The sequence below is a fragment of the Condylostylus longicornis genome, unplaced genomic scaffold (assembly GCF_029603195.1).
Source record: "Condylostylus longicornis isolate FDR11 unplaced genomic scaffold, ASM2960319v2 ptg000081l, whole genome shotgun sequence".
In the NCBI taxonomy this organism is placed as follows: Eukaryota; Metazoa; Arthropoda; class Insecta; order Diptera; family Dolichopodidae; genus Condylostylus; species Condylostylus longicornis.
Window position 1 is genome coordinate 191789 of NW_026578049.1, and position 17159 is coordinate 208947.

The window sequence follows — 17159 nt, forward strand, 5'->3', positions numbered from 1 at the left end:
TAATCAACATGTGTTTTCTCATTCTTAAACTTACACTACAATGTAGTAAATAAGACACATTTTGCCACCACAACACCACATTTAGTGACATTCCGAAATTTTTAAAATTTGTTGCAGGTTAATTGCCACTAAACCTCATAGTGTCGAATTATGCGGAATAATGATAGATACGAATAATGGTAGATATACATGAATAATAGACAATAAGCATATAAATTATAAAACAACTACGCAATTTTATACTTTATCCAAAAATCCAAAATACATAAGGTTTAACAACCTATAATAATTTGAATTTTACGACAAGCGAGCTCATAATTTACACGGCGTGAAAAGAAAAAAGGAAAGAGATTAATTATACAAAAATTTTAGTTTAATTTAAAAATAAAGCAGGTAAAAACATTACATTGAAAAATATTTTAAGGGATTCGTCACAAAAAAGTAATGCCAGTTGTATTATTTCCCTCTCAGTTTCTCATAGTTTTCGTTTTTGTGAAAATATTGACAATCTGTCAATTTTAATTTAAAATACAAATTCCATATTTGCTTATTTATTTATTTAAATTGTAATGAAATAAATAAATATTATTATTGTATTAAGTTATTTTATAGTATCTTCGATACTACTTATAAAATAACTTGATAAAAAATTATTTTTTTACAATTTCAAATCACATGTTAATACAACTTGTCAAAAAATTAAATAAAAATTTTTGGTGGAAATAAATTTTCTAGCAAAATGAAGTCTATTATTTCTTATTAATTTACCTGAATTTTAACTCGGTCTCGTTAAAGAAACCTACTAACAAGTATATTTTGTGACAACCTAATAAGTATAGATATGGTAAAATTAATACAACTTGTCAAAAAATTGAAAAATAGTTTCACGATACAGCTTATTTATTATTTTTTATTAAAATAACTGAGTTAAAATTGAATTCTACTTTGTAAAGAAACCTAAAGAAAATCTGATTAGGAATTCTATCTACATATTTTCGTATGCTAGACGCATTTCAAATTCGTATTTATCTATGTAAATATAACTTACTTACTGTTTTAATTTACTTAGTTTACTATATGCGGATTTCGAGGTCATATGAACTCTACTTGACTTGCAATTTTCAAGTCGAATCGTTCCGATAAAATTATTAGCTTGACTTGAAAATCGGCCACATATACGCGGATTGAAAGATTGAAAGGACAAAATTAGTAAAAAATGCTTGTTATACATATGTATAACAATTCCAAGAAAAAATTATTTACAACAAATTTGAAAGCTTTATGTAAAAATATATTCATACGAGAAATCTTCTTGTATGATATTGCTACATTTCAATATTTTAACATCATAATAGAGTATTGATTGATTTTCATAGTCAAAATTACCACACATGTTTTTTATTTGAAAATATTATTATACAAAATTCATATAAACCACCTGCTACCACACATTTATGTGGATCAATTCTATTTATGTATGTATCTAATTGCCTATTTTGACCCTTTTTTTGACTATTTTTGTTTAACTTCGTAATTGACAGTAATTTCTTTCTTTTGCAAAAGTATTTAGCCACAGTAGAAAGCTCCTACAATTATAAATGTATATGTAAATAAAATTTAATAAAAGCTGATTTAGATAAATTAGCTAAAAATTTTTTAATTGAATAACTTCTTAAATTCTCAAGTTTCTCATTATTATTTTTTTTTGCAATTTAATAGTGAACTTAGAACGTAGATATATTTTAATTTGTTACAACCCTGATTGACAATTGTTTCAAAATGTGCTGAACGACAGCTGTCATGTCATTTAATTAGAGAATATATTTTCCTTTGTCGCACCTTTGTACCTTACTATATCTATTTCTTTTTTAAAGCTGAAGTCGGCTTTTCGGCTTTTTTTTTTATTACAAACGCACACTATAAAGTATATTCGTGTTTTATTCCGCCATTCAAACTTCAGTTGAGACGAATTCGATTTGCTTCGTTCCGTTTTTGCGTGTACTATAAGTGTTAACTTTACATATAAGTGAATTATTTGGAAAAAGTATAAAATTTTGATATCATTTAACAACATTTTTTTTGAGTTAACTAATAAAATAAATAATTAACAAAATGTCTGATGAGAAAAAGGTGAGTAAAATTTTCTACGTGAAGAAATTGTGGTTTTTTTTTTTAACATGAGGAGGTAATCCCTATTAGACGCCGCGCCGACATGGCGCGGCTTTGTAAAAAAAAAATTTAATAAGGAACATTTGTTTGATAGTGCAATTTAATATGTTAAATATAAATGTACATTTGTTAAAATTAAAAAGACAAAGATATTTTTTGACTATATTTAAAAAAAGGATTTTTCTAATTTTATTCCGAATATGTATTACATTTCTGCATCGGAAATCTAATGTGGTTGAAAAAAAAATTTATTTCATGTGCTGTATAATTTACAGGGTGGTAACTTGTGCTCAAAATTAAATGTGCGTCATTAATGATCTTAGACTTAGACCCAATTATGATCAATAGAATATAATGCCGTTTGCTTCCATTTTAATAACAAATTAAATGGAAAACATTTTATTAGCATTAAGTTTACATATATATCTATATATATCCGTATGTACATACATGGTTTCTCAATAGTGAATACTTGTACAGTACAGGGTGGCATTTTATTTTAAATTGTAATTCTGTATACAACGAATGTACATGTACACATATAGCTGCTGTGTGCATAAAGATATACATATAGACGCATATGTGTATAAATAATAAGTTACAAGTTAAAGCTTTGATAAAAAAACCAAGTTGAGGATATTTTTGTGCATCGCTTATACTTTTAATGTTTGTACAAAGTACCTACGTCCATATATACCTATAAAAAATGTCTGGCGAATTTCATAATATTTTTGAAAATGGCAACTATCCTGGGAACCTAATAAAGATCCGATTTACACTTATTTGTGAAATTCAAATTATACTAAAATTTTAGGTTTTTGTTTTTACTTTTTTTTATGGACATTTTCAGCATTTAAAAATCATAATTTTCAAACGATAAAGAAAATTTTAACCAAATTTAATTATATTTGCAGGGAACAGAATCAGAGCACATCAATTTGAAAGTATTAGGACAGGATAATGCGGTCGTTCAATTCAAAATTAAGAAACACACTCCCCTAAGAAAATTAATGAATGCATACTGCGATAGAGCGGTAAGTAAAATTTTAACTTGAATTTAGAATTAGTCCAACTGTATATGTGCTATATATACAAGTATATATTTGATATTTTTTGTGTGTTACTGAGATAACATTACCTTAACAAATGTATGTAATATTATAAATTAAAGTAGATCACGGTAACTGTTTTGTAATTTTTACGATTTTAAAAGAAAGATTGTTATTTTGAAATACATACTTATATTTAATTAAGCAACCTGTTAGCCATACCCACCATATTATCGAATACAAACTAGAATTTTTACATATAATTCAGATGCGATTTTGTAACGCATGCTTAGATAATTCGTAGATTTATTCTGTTGTCCGATCTTCACATCCTTTATATTTGATACTATTGCCTTTACAAAGAATGTCAAAGAATATTTTTGCTCCAGTTAAAGATATAGCTTCTATTAGCTATACTAAGTGTAAATATCGACTTTGAAGGTCAATTGCATCGTAGATGTAGAAATTAAAATCTATTGAGCGAAAATATCGCTCAAAATGTTGATTTATTAGATCGTAGACACGAATCTATTTAATTTCAGTCAAGCTTCATAACTGAAGTCGTTGAATTTATGCAGACAAGAACATTGATTTCAAATTTTTATTATGTATTACAAAGGTACCTAAATCTTTTCAAATTGTTTGGCATCTATTTCCAATTCAATATCAAAAAATGTTCTTAATCTAATAAATTTAACTTTTGTGTTTTTTTTTTATTTTTACATTTTAAAAATTTCGCCGATTTTTCAAAATCGTCCTTAAAAATCCCATTCATGTTTAAGTTTTTATGTCGTGTAAAGTGTTACTGACAAAATATTTTAATTATAAATTAAGTAACCTAGTTCTGCTCTTGTTTTTTTTTTTTTAAATAAAATTTAAAATTTGAAGCATACAAAAAATAAAAAATAATGGGAAACGAGGGTAAGCCCGAAATATGTAAATATATTTTGCCGAATATTATTTTCGAGTTTGTGTTTTCTTTTGTTTATTTTTTTGAGCTTTTAGTATCTTTACTTAGTTTATAATTTATAAATTTATTACATATTTACATAAGTTTTAATTTTTTATTTTTATGTTTCGTATTTTTAGGGTATTTCAATGCAAGTGGTGCGATTCCGTTTTGATGGGCAACCAATAAATGAAAATGATACACCTACATCATTGGAAATGGAAGAAGGCGATACAATTGAAGTGTACCAGCCACAAACAGGAGGGTATTTTTAAGAATTATTAAAAAAATTGAAAAATTAATACAAAAAAAAAGAAAAAAAAACTTCACCATTAATATTAAGAATTTCCTTATAAAATAATTTCCTTAAAATACAAAAAACAAATTAACGAAAAATGAAAAACTTAAATTTTTTTTGATTAAAGCTACTCTTAGTGTGAACAAAATCAAAACACTCACTCAAATGCATATTTTGATTTCTTTTGTGTAATAAATAAATATTCTGACATGAGTAATAAAATTAACGTAGAAAATAAAAATACAATATCGCAAAATTATTGTAAAATTACTAAATGTAACTAAATATAAATTGATGGTCTACAACTATAACCGACTATTCTCATTTAACAAAAATCTGATTTTCGAATTTGTGTGTACACATCAATAAATTTTTGTTTTTTTTTTTTTTTTGTGTTACAATGACTAGATTTTTGAAGAAAGATTAAGAAAAGAAATCGGAATATTCAATTTCAGTTTAAAAGAACGAAAGTAAATAAGAACACAACTGAGATTCGTCTTCAAATACTTATCTCGAAATTTTGAAAAGATGAAAAAAAATTTTTTTTGAACATTTTGAAATATGAAATGCTTACAAATTAATCTTTTTTTATATTATTATACATCTATAAAAAAAAATATATTTAAACTTTAAGGAATATGTTTAGCTATTAATATTAAATGAAAAAAAAATAAACATTTAAAATTAAAAATAAATATTTAAAAAAAGAATTTTTATTTTAATCCACATGGAAAATTCAAAAACTATTTATTTAAATAATGAATCTTTAAAGCCAATTATTATGTAGGTAAACATTACCAATATCTGATAGGAACAGTAATGTTCCTATTGCCTAATTTCTTAAAAAAGTTTCAAGAATTTTTAAAGAAGGAAGCTAGTAGGTCCCAATTCGTATATTGGGGATTTTGGAAATGCACTTCAGGTTCTTTGCTTTTTTTAAAACACATGGAGCATCTATAGATTTTCAACTTTTGATTTATCAAATTTACCTTATATATTTTTTTGGTTAGTCAATTTGTGCTTAAGATTGCTTTTAACGATTACATGTTTAGGTTTGATTTCACATCCTTTTTCCCTATGTCAAAAAATTACCGAATCAAAATTTTCTTTCTTAACATGGTTTGCCCGCAATTATCAATATTTTTTTTAAATTTTGCTTTAGTTCATTAATTATTGATCTTTCCATATAACCGGAAGAAATAAAAAAAAGAATATGGGAGTTCTAAGGTCAATATTAATAATTAAAAATAGAAATTATGTGTTCTTAGGCATATCGTATAATAAAAATTGAAATGAACTTGTTCAGGAACAACAAGAAGTAAGTAATAGTAAATTATTTATTATGTGAGTTTGCATGGTGACTTGCGTCAATGGTTGAGGTATGTTTCATTAAGTGTGTGAAAAAGTCGTCGTATAAACAAACTATTAGTGTTAAATGTGAAACGAACTTGGTTTTACTTGCAATGCTAGAAAGGGATATTTATTTCGTTAATATAATTAGGGAGATAAGTGAGTTGGTAACTAATTTGAACTAGTGAGATAAATGCTAAAATTGTGTGGAAATATAGGGTATTATTTTCAGTATGGAATCACTAATTTATCGTAAGTTTCAAAAACTTATTATAGTTGCGAATCATTTGTAAGAGAAGGTTTGTGTTTTGAATCAACTTCTGAACTGATTATTTTTAACAATTTACCATTAGCAAGTTTGTATCAAAAATATCTTCAAATTTTAGAGCATGCGTTACATTTTTGAACGCAAACTTTTGTGTTGTGCGTAATTGCTATATTTCATTATCAAAAATTCTACAGAACTTTGTAAAGGAAAAGAGCCAAAAATACATTAATCTTTTCCCTTTGTTAAAAAGGAACTGGTAGAGTGCCTATCAATTTCGACCTGATATGAAACATATAATGGTAAATTTTTACATAATAATGTTGCTAAAATTCGAATTTCCCTTTGGCAAAAGGAAAATTAAATTATTCAATGGACTTCGCATTTGATTTTTGATGTTATTTTTAATGTTATATTCAAAAACACTAATTAAAATAATTTAATATTTATTTGAAGGGCTTATCAACTCAGGTCGTACGATTCCGTTTTGACGGCCAGCCAATTAATGAAAATGATACTCCTATGTCTTTGGAAATTAAAGAAGGCGATACAATTGAAGTTTATCAGCAACAAACTGGCGGATTATAAAAAAAATGCAATAGTTAAGTGTTAATAAAAATAAAAATTAAAACATTAAACACCTTTTTATTCACTTTGTATACAAATGCATCATAATGTCTAATAACAATAATTGTGTAATATTTTTAAACCGAAATGTCTTTTTAAAATTTGTGCTCCGTAAACAAAATTATGATGTGTACACGAATATCAATAAAATGTCGAATTTATTGCAAAAGATTTATTATTTATATAAAATTTATTTAATCTGTTGTAAACAAATTCAAATATTCTGTTGTACCGAAATTTTTTCAAAGTTTATTTTATTTTTTGTATGTACAAAAGAAAAAAGTCTTGTTACTTAATTTTATTTTCAATTTTTTTTTTTTTGTCAAAAATGGATTTTACAATTTTAATTTAATGGATTTATCTTTTGTTCAGTACAGAATAAATTTCATTAAGAGGCAACTGTAATGGATACTATTAAACTTTTTAAAAATAAAAGATTTTTTACAATTATTAAGAATTGTAAAAATATTTGTGTAACATTAACCCAGAAACAGTGACAAAAACATACAAGTGGAAATTGTAATCTATAATAGTAAATCGCATGACAACAAAACTACTTCCTTTTTTTGTTAAATGGTAACAGTGATAAATGGAATGTAATTTCGAATTCGAAAACGAACGACCGAACGAGTTGTCAAATTATTTTTAAAGGAATTTTTTTTTTATCGAAATAAAAATTAAAAAAAATTTGTCAATTATTTTTAATTTATAGTTCGAAATATTTCTTAAATGGGATTATAATAAGATATGAGAAGAGTGATTTAGAATTTAATTTCATATCACGGGATTAATTTGATAAATCTTTTAAGCGTGAACATTAAAATATAGAAAGTATCTAAAGCAATATAACCTACCCACACAAATGCTTTAAAATTTTTGATATAAGTATAAATAAGTAAAGAGAAAACAATATTTTGTATTAAAATTTAACAATTTATATTTATTAATTTACAATTTAAAAAACGAATATTAGCAAAAGTGTAGAAAATGAACAGAAAAAGGCCAGGCCCAGGTTTAAAAATTAATTTCGGGCAAACTGAACCTGAACCAGTACCAATGTAAGTTTAGAACAAAAAATGCTAGGAAGTAAATACAGTGTTAAAGAATTACCATTTCCTTAATTTTTTGTTTAATTATTTGATAAGATATTATTTTTAAAAATTAAACAAATATCTTTTTTTTGTTTTATTAAAACATATAAATTAATATAGCGTTCCGCGAAATTTAGATTCAAAAGCTACATTTAAAATTGGCGAAAAAACATTCGAAGCTGAAGCGGATGAGCTTGAAAAAATACAAGATTTAGGTAGAGGGGCATATGGAATTGTAGAAAAAATGAGACATCGTGAAAGTGGGACTGTAATGGCTGTCAAAAGAATTACAGCAACAATAGAGAAACAAGAACAAGTAAGTTTTCTGTTTTTAAAATAAATAAAATATGAATTTTAACTATTTGATTATGATAGCGACGTTTGTTAATGGACTTAGATGTTATGAGAACTAGTAATTGTGAGTTCACTGTGCAATTTTATGGTGCATTATTCAGAGAAGGAGATGTTTGGATCTGCATGGAATGTATGGATACAAGTTTAGATAAATTTTATCCAAAAGTTTTTCAACATAATAAAGTCATGACTGAAGATTTTTTAGGCAAAGTAAGTACTTAATAAATATTTAAAATTATAAATAAAAGACGATATTTAACAAATGCAAAATTTTCAAACATGGCATAACTTAAAAAATTATAAAAGAAAATTGTGGATTTGAAAACTCAATTTGTACTTACTATATTTTGCCTTTAAAATTCTGCGAAATGAAAATTGCATTTAATGCCAACTGATTGAAGGTTTCATTTCTCAAAAAAGTAAAGGCGATTTTTTGTATATTCCATCATTTTAACATTTTTTTTTTTTTTGTATATTATTTTAAAATGTTTTAGATTGCAGTTTCAGTGGTTAAAGCTTTACACTATTTGCACTCAAATTTACAAGTAATTCACAGGGATGTAAAACCATCAAATATATTGGTAAACAGATTAGGAGCAGTAAAAATGTGTGACTTTGGTATATCAGGTACTTACAAATGAATTAAAAAAATTAAATATGCTTTTAAAATGATTCCAAAAATTTAGGTTTCTTGGTTAATTCTGTAGCTAAAACAGTTGATGCAGGATGCAAACCTTATATGGCACCTGAACGCATAGACATGGAAGGTATAGCTATAAATAATATATACATATATATTGGTTGTCTTAAAATTATAATGCTTTATTTTTTGTATACAATACAGTTTAAAAAAGAACAAGTTTTCTTTATTTTCTTAATTTACATATAACTAGATTATGTACAATTTTTTAAAGAACTTCTTATATTCTCAATTTTAATATTCTTAATTTTGTTTTTGTGACAGGAGATAATAAGGACAAATATGATATAAGATCTGATGTGTGGTCATTAGGCATTAGTATGATTGAAATGGCAACTGGAAGATTTCCATTTAGTAAATGGAAATCAGTTTTTGATCAACTAAAACAAGTAAAATATATTTTTTTGCAAAACAAAATTTTATTTAAATATATTTATTTGAATTTCAGGTTGTTGTTGATGACCCACCAAGATTAGAACCAGGACAATTTTCCGTTGAATTTGAAAAATTTATAGAAGCATGTTTACAGAAAGATTATAAAGCACGTCCAAATTATAAACAGTTATTAGAATCAATTGAATTTATAGTTATGCATAAAGAAAAAAATACTGATATTTCAAAATTTATTGAAGAAATTCTTGATCTTCCATAAATCTCTTTTCAAGAAATATTATTTTTTTTTTTAATTATTATTATCAATATTTCTTTTGTTGCAAATTTTGCAATGTACGATAAAAAAAATTCAAATTTAATATCATAATCTAGTTTATAAGGAAAAAATTTTGCCACTTCACAACTAAATTAATTTTTTGGTTTGTTTAATATTATTATTAATTTTTTTTCGTTTGAAATTTTTTTATTCAACCAATTTTTTTGTAATCAAGAGTTTTTCTTTTTAAATAGTTTGCCATTTTATTTTTTAATTTGTTAATTGCAATAAGATGATTTTCTTTTACTTTAAAGTTTGCTAATTTAAATCGAAATACAAAAATTAAAATGTTTATTATATAATAAAAAAGGAACGAAATTAATTGTTAAAATTTAAACGAAGAAAAAAAGAAATTAATATAAATTTTAAAACAAAAAAAAAATAAAATTATACATTAAAAAAGTAGTTAAAAATGTTATTGAGAACAAAGAAGAAAAAAAGAAGATAAAAAAATTATAAAAATAAATACAAAAAATAAAAAATAATAAAATTGAAAAAAAAAGATTATTACCAATAATTAAATAAAATAACAAAACATTCAAATATGGGTTTTTTTTTAAATTATATAATAATTAAAAAATCTAGAGGATATTTAGATAATAAAACGGAAAGTTTTCTATTTATTTTTCAAAATAAACGCCTACATTACTACATTCTATTTACAGTGAGAATTAAAGATTATAAATTTAAATAGAAAGATTTATGAATTTTATTCATTAAAAGAAATAATATACATATATGTATGTTTGTCAAAAATTTTTCAAGTATACATAAATAATGTAGTAGTACGTGACTCTTACAAAACTAAGTAAACAAAATAAATATACACAACATAATATTAAAATTAGGAAATTCAAAGAAACTTTATTGTTTTGCTAAATTGTTACCATAATTCAAACAACTATGATACTACTTTCTTTATTATGGTATGTTTATATAGCTATAGAATTGCAACAAGAGATCCCTTTTTTATTCCTATTTACATACATAATGTAAATAATTTGAAAATCATTGTTAATTGTAAATGAACATGATACGGGTTCCTAAACAGTATTATATAGTGCGTAAAGTTTTCTCAGGGCATAAAATTTGAAAAAATAACGAAAACTTTATTCAATATTGCTTCTTAAACGTGAATTAAATTTAAATTGTAAAATATATATGTATACAGAAGAAATGGAAGAGAAAAGAATGAATCTTTTGTTAAAAAAAAAAATATAATGTGATGTGAGAAAAGTCCATGTTATTTAATGAATTAATCTGATTTGCCTAATATTTACTATATTAATTTAGTAATAATAGCTTTCTGAAACAGATTTTTTCTTTTCTTAAACGTTTCACTGCAATAATAGCCCAGCTCATAATATTGATTTTATTAATTTTACAAAAATATCAGTAGTTCTCCAGAATTACGAATTTTATTAAAATTGTATGTCTTGTTCTTTTAGTTATTTTTATTAACAATTTTAATTAATAGTTTGATATTATAATATTAAACAGTTAAAATTAATAAATAATAAATTAGCTTGTGGTTTAATTGAAAAAATAAATATTGAAACAAATTGATTTTCATATTTCTATTATCTTGTCAAAATTGTTACAAGGGATTATTTATGATATCTTTGTACTATTTCTTGCTAATTTTACGTATACCTACTCTGTCAACAAAAATCGCGTCAGCGAAAAAATTAAAATTTCGAACAACTGTTATCAAAAAGGAATATTATTCTAGACTTAAAATCTGGTATTTTTTTCTTGATAATTTTAAATAGATGGTAAATATGTAGGTATAACAAATATAAAATTTTATTAATTTTGGTGTTATTTTAAGGCACCTTTTATATGCATACAAATATGTTATGTTTTTCAACATAGATAATAATATGTACATTGGGACCTACCTACAGATCATACAAACAAGTTCTAGAGAGAAGTTGTAATACAAGCCTTTATAATAAAAAGAATAAAAATTTCTTTTGAAAAGAAAAATGAGGACAAGGAACAAACAGAAAAATCAACTTTTTGCAGGTACCGATGCTAAATTCCTCATACATACAAACATGTATTAATATACACATCTAGAAGTTTGAAAAAAACAAAATTTTTTTTAGGGTGGTCCATTTTTGAGTAAAAAAACCATCAACTGTTGAAAATTCAGTTATAAAACGTTAATTTTGTTTTAAACATTATTTATACTCAGGGGAATTCGGTGAGAAATAATTAAATTATTTTTTTTTTAATAAATTCGGTATTCGTTGAACTGCTTCAAGATTTACTCCTTTGATAGCAAATATGTTAATCTAGAACTGGGCGTGCATTAACGTCAATAATATTAATGTCATAACAGAAATTTTAACTATTAGTTTATATAGTATATAGCATTGTTTGAAAAGCAATTATAGACCGCACCAGCTTTGGGTTAATGTATGAAGAAAAGTATGTTCTTCTTTCTCTTATAATAAAGCAATTTTTATTTAAGCCCTTTCCTACTATCTTGTTTTTAAATTAACATTATATTTATTATTTTTATATATGAAGGTACTTGCTTTCATTAAATATACTGTAAATTATTATACTATTGTTCTACTATTTATGCACAGATTATGTAGCTGTACTTACATACATGCTTACATACATATGCATATGTAAATTACATATTTTAAGCCCAAGTTCAGTTATATGATTATATCGTACACATATAGTAAAGTACACAAAGCAGAGACTCTCAGGTCAACCACAATCAAAACAAATCTCGAATTATACTTGAAATTCGAAAAGAGATTTAAAATATTTTTTTTTGTTTCTATTTTCTTCTTGTTAAAAATATGCTGGCGTTTTTTATACCCTGCACTTCGTGAAGGGTATATTAACTTTGGTATGGAGTTTGTAACTACTTGAAGGAGTCATCTGCGGTATGGACATATATATATATTCTTGCTCAGCGTAAAATTCTGAGTCGATTTAGACATGTCCGTCTGTCCGTCCGTCCGTCCGTCCGTCCGTCCGTCCGTCCGTCCGTCCGTCCGTCCGTCCGTCCGTCCGTCCGTCCGATCGCACGATAACTCAAAAACGCATAATGCAATCGGCACCAAACTTTCACAAGTTTTTTCTTTTGTGCCAAGGACGAGCCCTATTGTTATTGGACTAATTCGGACAACGGGTTCGGGTAGCTGCCATACAACTCAAAGAGTTTATTTTAAATATTTCAAAAACTAATAAAGGTATAAATATAAAATTTTGTATACATGTGTCCAATTATATTCTACACATGCTCTAAAAATTATAATGGGGTAGCTGCACCGGTTCGGGTGGCTGCCATACAACTCCAACAGCAAATTTTTTATATTCGGCAAAATAATAAAGTCAGATCCATGAAACTTGGCAGTCATGTGTCCAATTATAGGTCAAATATATTTCTGAAGTTTTAGAGGAATCGCTTGACAGGTTCGGGTACCTGACATACAACTCCAGAAGCTAATTTTAAATATTTAGAAAAATAATAAAGTCAGATTCATGAAACTTGGCAATCATGTGTCCAGTTATGGCTCAAATATATTTCTGAAGTTTTGGTGGAATTGCTCGACAGGTTCGAGTAGCTCCCAAACAAGTCTAAAAGCTTATTTTAAATATTTGGAAAAATAATAAAGTCAAATTCATGAGACTTGGCAGTCGTGTGTCCAATTATAGGTCAGACATATTTCTAAAGTTTTGGTGCGATTGCTTGACAGGTTCGAGTAGCTCCCATGCAAGTCTAAAAGCTTAATCTTAATATTTGGAAAAATAATAAAGTCAGATTCATGAAACTTGGCAGTTGTGTGTCCGATTATAGATCTGATATATTTGTGAAGTTTTGGTGGAATTGCTTGGCAGGTTCAGGTACTTACCATACAACTCCAAAAGCTAATTTTAAATATTTGGAAAAATTATAAGGTCAGATTCATGAAACTTGGCAGTCGGATGTCCAATTATGGGTCAGACATGTCCGTGAAGTTTCTATAGAATGATTTTAGAGGTTCAAGTAATTGCTACACAATAACGAAAGGTGCAGGGTATAATTCAATCGGTTTATACCGACTGAAACGTTTTTACTTGTTTTTATTTTATTTATGTATTTTAGTTTGGGTTTTTGTTTCATTAACTATAGTAGCCAGAGTATAGGTATAATTTCTAGAATTAAAAATCAGTTAAACAAGAGATTTGAAAAAGGAATAATGTGGGCGCGAGAAAATTTAAAGGAACGAAATTAAATTAGATACACACAGTAAAGTAAAAGGATTAAAAATTTTAATAAATGAAATTAATTTCAAAGAATAAAAATTGGAAGTTGGATTTTATTCTATTAGAATTATTTTGTGAATATAAAGAAAGATTATGCAGTAAATAACCTACTATTGGAGTGGTGATTTTGCCATAAACAAAAAACATACAAGTGTTTAGTTCCTATCTAACTCTATTGAGTTTAAATTAATTTTTTTAAAAATAACACGAACAGTATTTTTAGAGCGTAATATTATACGACTAAGTCTTCCTATTAGCTTATTAATGTAAAAAATTGTGATATTTTCTTTGGAAAATTAAAAAAAAAAAAATAATAATAAAGAAAATGAAGAGTCTAGATGATTACGAAGTAGTTTCAATAATTGGAAATGGTTCATTTGGAACATGTTTTAAAGTTAAAGATAAAATTACAAATAAAATTTATGCATGGAAAGCAATTAATTATGATGATGATTTTGAAGAATCTAAAAAAGAAATTCTAGATACTGAAATTGGATTCTTACAACAATTAAAACATCCAAATATAGTGCAATATTATGATAATATATGCAATATTGAAACAAAAACAATTTTTATTATTATGGAATATTGTGATGGAGGTGATTTACAAAATTTAATAAAAAAATGTCAAAAGGAAAAATTAAAATTTGAAGAAAAATACATATGGAAAGTTTTATATCAAATATCAAAAGCATTACAATTATGCCATAATAAAATTGCAGAAGGTTGCATTTTACATCGTGATATTAAACCAGCAAATATATTTTTAGATAAATGTGGTAATGTTAAATTAGGTGATTTTGGTTTAGCTAGAATTTTAAAACGTAATCAACAAAATTTTGCTGAAAGTTTTGTTGGTTCACCATATTATATGAGTCCAGAAATAGTTAAAGGTCGTAAATATGATAAAAAATCTGATATGTGGGCTGTTGGCTGTTTAATATATGAAATGTGTTGTTTAAAACCACCATTTAGAGGTAATCGTTTTGAACAGCTATCTGAGAATATATCAAATGGTCAATTTAATTCGATACCAAAATCATATTCAAAAGATTTACAAGAAATTATTTCATTTATATTAGAAGTAGATAGTGAACAACGTCCAAATGTTGAAATAATATTAAGACATCCAGTATTCATAAGAAATTTAAATGATTTAAAAGCTGATTTTCCGAAACTTTTACAACAAAATGATGATGATATGATAGCGGATAATAATCAATACGGAGTAAAAAAATTAATCTTTTCACCAATTACTGATAAAAAACAAAATTCAACAAATGATTTTAGCTTTGATGAATTAAATAAAACCAACAATTTTATTGTATCAAATCAAGAAATAACTGATATTAGTACAACACAGTTAAGAGCAGAATTATTTGGTTCGCCTATAAAAAAAATATCACCTAGAACAAGTTCATTTCCAGATTTAACACTTATTAATAATGAAAGAATATATGCAAATTCAATAATGACTTCAAATTATAATTATGATATTAGAGAACGTTATAGATATGACGATCCAAAAATGTTGACTAGAGATATTTTTGAGGAAGCTTTAAAACAACGTTTAGAAACGATAAGAGCTCATGAAATGCTTTTAAAACAAAGAGAAAATAATTTAATGGAAAAGGAGAAGCAGGTTTGTGCTTTAATATTTGACTAAATACTTTAAGTATATTTTCATATTTAGTGCTAAGATTTGTAAAAAAGTTCTAATTTAATTAGGTAGGTAACTGTACCTTCCTAGCAAAATTATGAGAAATCCCGATTGAATTGTGAAACTCATTTAAAAAATTGACGTCCCGAAACTAATAAGCAAATATTATTTTTTGATTCCAAGTTACTAAATTTAAAAAAGGAATCACTATATATCAAGGTCCGTATAACTGTAAACTGTGTCTGTTTTATTGGAAAGAAAAAATTTCAGTCTTCCACTTTAGCGCGCTTGACCTTGTCTACTTTAATTATTTAAGATACTTATATGTGGATTTCTGAAAATTCCACAAAATTTTGTTATTGAAAATCTGGATACTAGAACAAAAGAAAGTTTGCCTTGTAACGGTATAGCTATTTGTCTGCACTTACAAAACTATAAGTACAAACCTACGTTTTTTACAAAATCTTTTATTCAACAACAGTTTGAAAAATAATACTTACATATATAATATTTTTTAATTTTTTTTTTTGTAGTTGATAGAACATGAAAAACGTTTAATTTCACTTCAAAAGGATTTAGAAGAAAAAAAGCATCATGTTGAAGGAATGCTGAAAAAAGTTGCAACGGAAAAACGTCAATTAACAAAACGTTGTCCAAAGCGACGTACTTTAAAAACTTTGGAGACATCTTACTGTTCAATTGAGCTAAATGAATCTGTTATAACACCAACTGTTGCAAAATTGGAAATATCTTCGATGCCACCACCATTAGGAATGTTAAGAAATAACCATAGAAAATCAGTTACATTTAGTTCTCCCAAACAAATAGTAAAAATTAACAAAGAGAATATTCTACAATTACAACCAATAAGAGATGCAAAAAACAATAATTTTCATTCCAGTCATTCTAGTAAAACAAGTACTGAATCGGAAAATAGTGTTAATAAAAATTCTAATAATAAAAGACGTTCTATTTTATCACTTTTTGGACTAAACAATTCACAAAAAAATAAAACAAATCATAACAATAATAACAATTCTAATAGTAACCTCAATAATGATTTTAATAAGAGTAGAAAAGAAACTGATGAAAAAGCTAAAACTTTAATTACAAAGAATTATAATCAAAGCAAAGTCAGTGAAAATAATGAATTGGAGATATTAGATAAAGTTAATTCAAATGAAATAACACAGATTTGGACAAAAGAGAATAAAAAAGCTGCTTTTGATATGCTCGCTGCAATGAACAGTGCTGCTGATAAAGATTTTGATTTTCAAAACAATTGTACAAATTTCACTAGTTCTCAGAGAAATTCAAATTTACGAAAGACCACCCGAGATCGAGGAACAAGTTTAAATCGATCAAGTAAACTAAGAAGATCTGCTGTTTATTTGTCGCCGAATACATCAGGAAATCGTATTTTATTGTAAATCAATATAAATTTAAATTGAAATAAAACATAAAGATAAATAAAAAATCTAGCACTTTTTAATGATAACGACAGTAATTTTAAGTTCTTCAAATAAAGAATTCATCTCGGAAGCACAAGTGCAAGACTGTGATTCGTACATTTCCCACTCAAATAAAAAATTGAAGTTTAATAGCAAATAAATAAATTTAAATTACATTTTCTATTTACACACTACTTATTTACAAATTT

At 25.6% G+C, this 17159-nt stretch overlaps 3 protein-coding genes across 3 annotated transcripts; all 3 read left to right on the plus strand.

Moving 5' to 3' along the window:
* The first annotated feature begins 1932 nt into the window (after positions 1 to 1932).
* On the plus strand, positions 1933 to 4875 carry LOC129613188 (small ubiquitin-related modifier 3). Its single transcript, XM_055527154.1, has 3 exons — positions 1933 to 2130; positions 3084 to 3203; positions 4308 to 4875. The coding sequence occupies exons 1-3, from the start codon at positions 2113 to 2115 to the stop codon at positions 4440 to 4442; spliced, it is 273 nt and encodes a 90-aa protein (XP_055383129.1). The 5' UTR covers positions 1933 to 2112; the 3' UTR covers positions 4443 to 4875.
* Positions 4876 to 7317: 2442 nt separating this feature from the next.
* Positions 7318 to 10051, plus strand: LOC129613171 (dual specificity mitogen-activated protein kinase kinase 6). The gene is made up of 7 exons (XM_055527130.1): positions 7318 to 7765; positions 7919 to 8114; positions 8174 to 8362; positions 8647 to 8779; positions 8839 to 8919; positions 9117 to 9241; positions 9301 to 10051. Exons 1-7 carry the CDS (start codon positions 7695 to 7697, stop codon positions 9502 to 9504), a joined length of 999 nt encoding a protein of 332 aa, XP_055383105.1. The 5' UTR covers positions 7318 to 7694; the 3' UTR covers positions 9505 to 10051.
* A 3614-nt stretch (positions 10052 to 13665) lies between these two features.
* LOC129613170 (serine/threonine-protein kinase Nek3) lies at positions 13666 to 16969 on the plus strand. The gene is made up of 2 exons (XM_055527129.1): positions 13666 to 15481; positions 16033 to 16969. Exons 1-2 carry the CDS (start codon positions 14165 to 14167, stop codon positions 16927 to 16929), a joined length of 2214 nt encoding a protein of 737 aa, XP_055383104.1. The 5' UTR covers positions 13666 to 14164; the 3' UTR covers positions 16930 to 16969.
* The last annotated feature ends 190 nt before the right edge of the window (positions 16970 to 17159 follow it).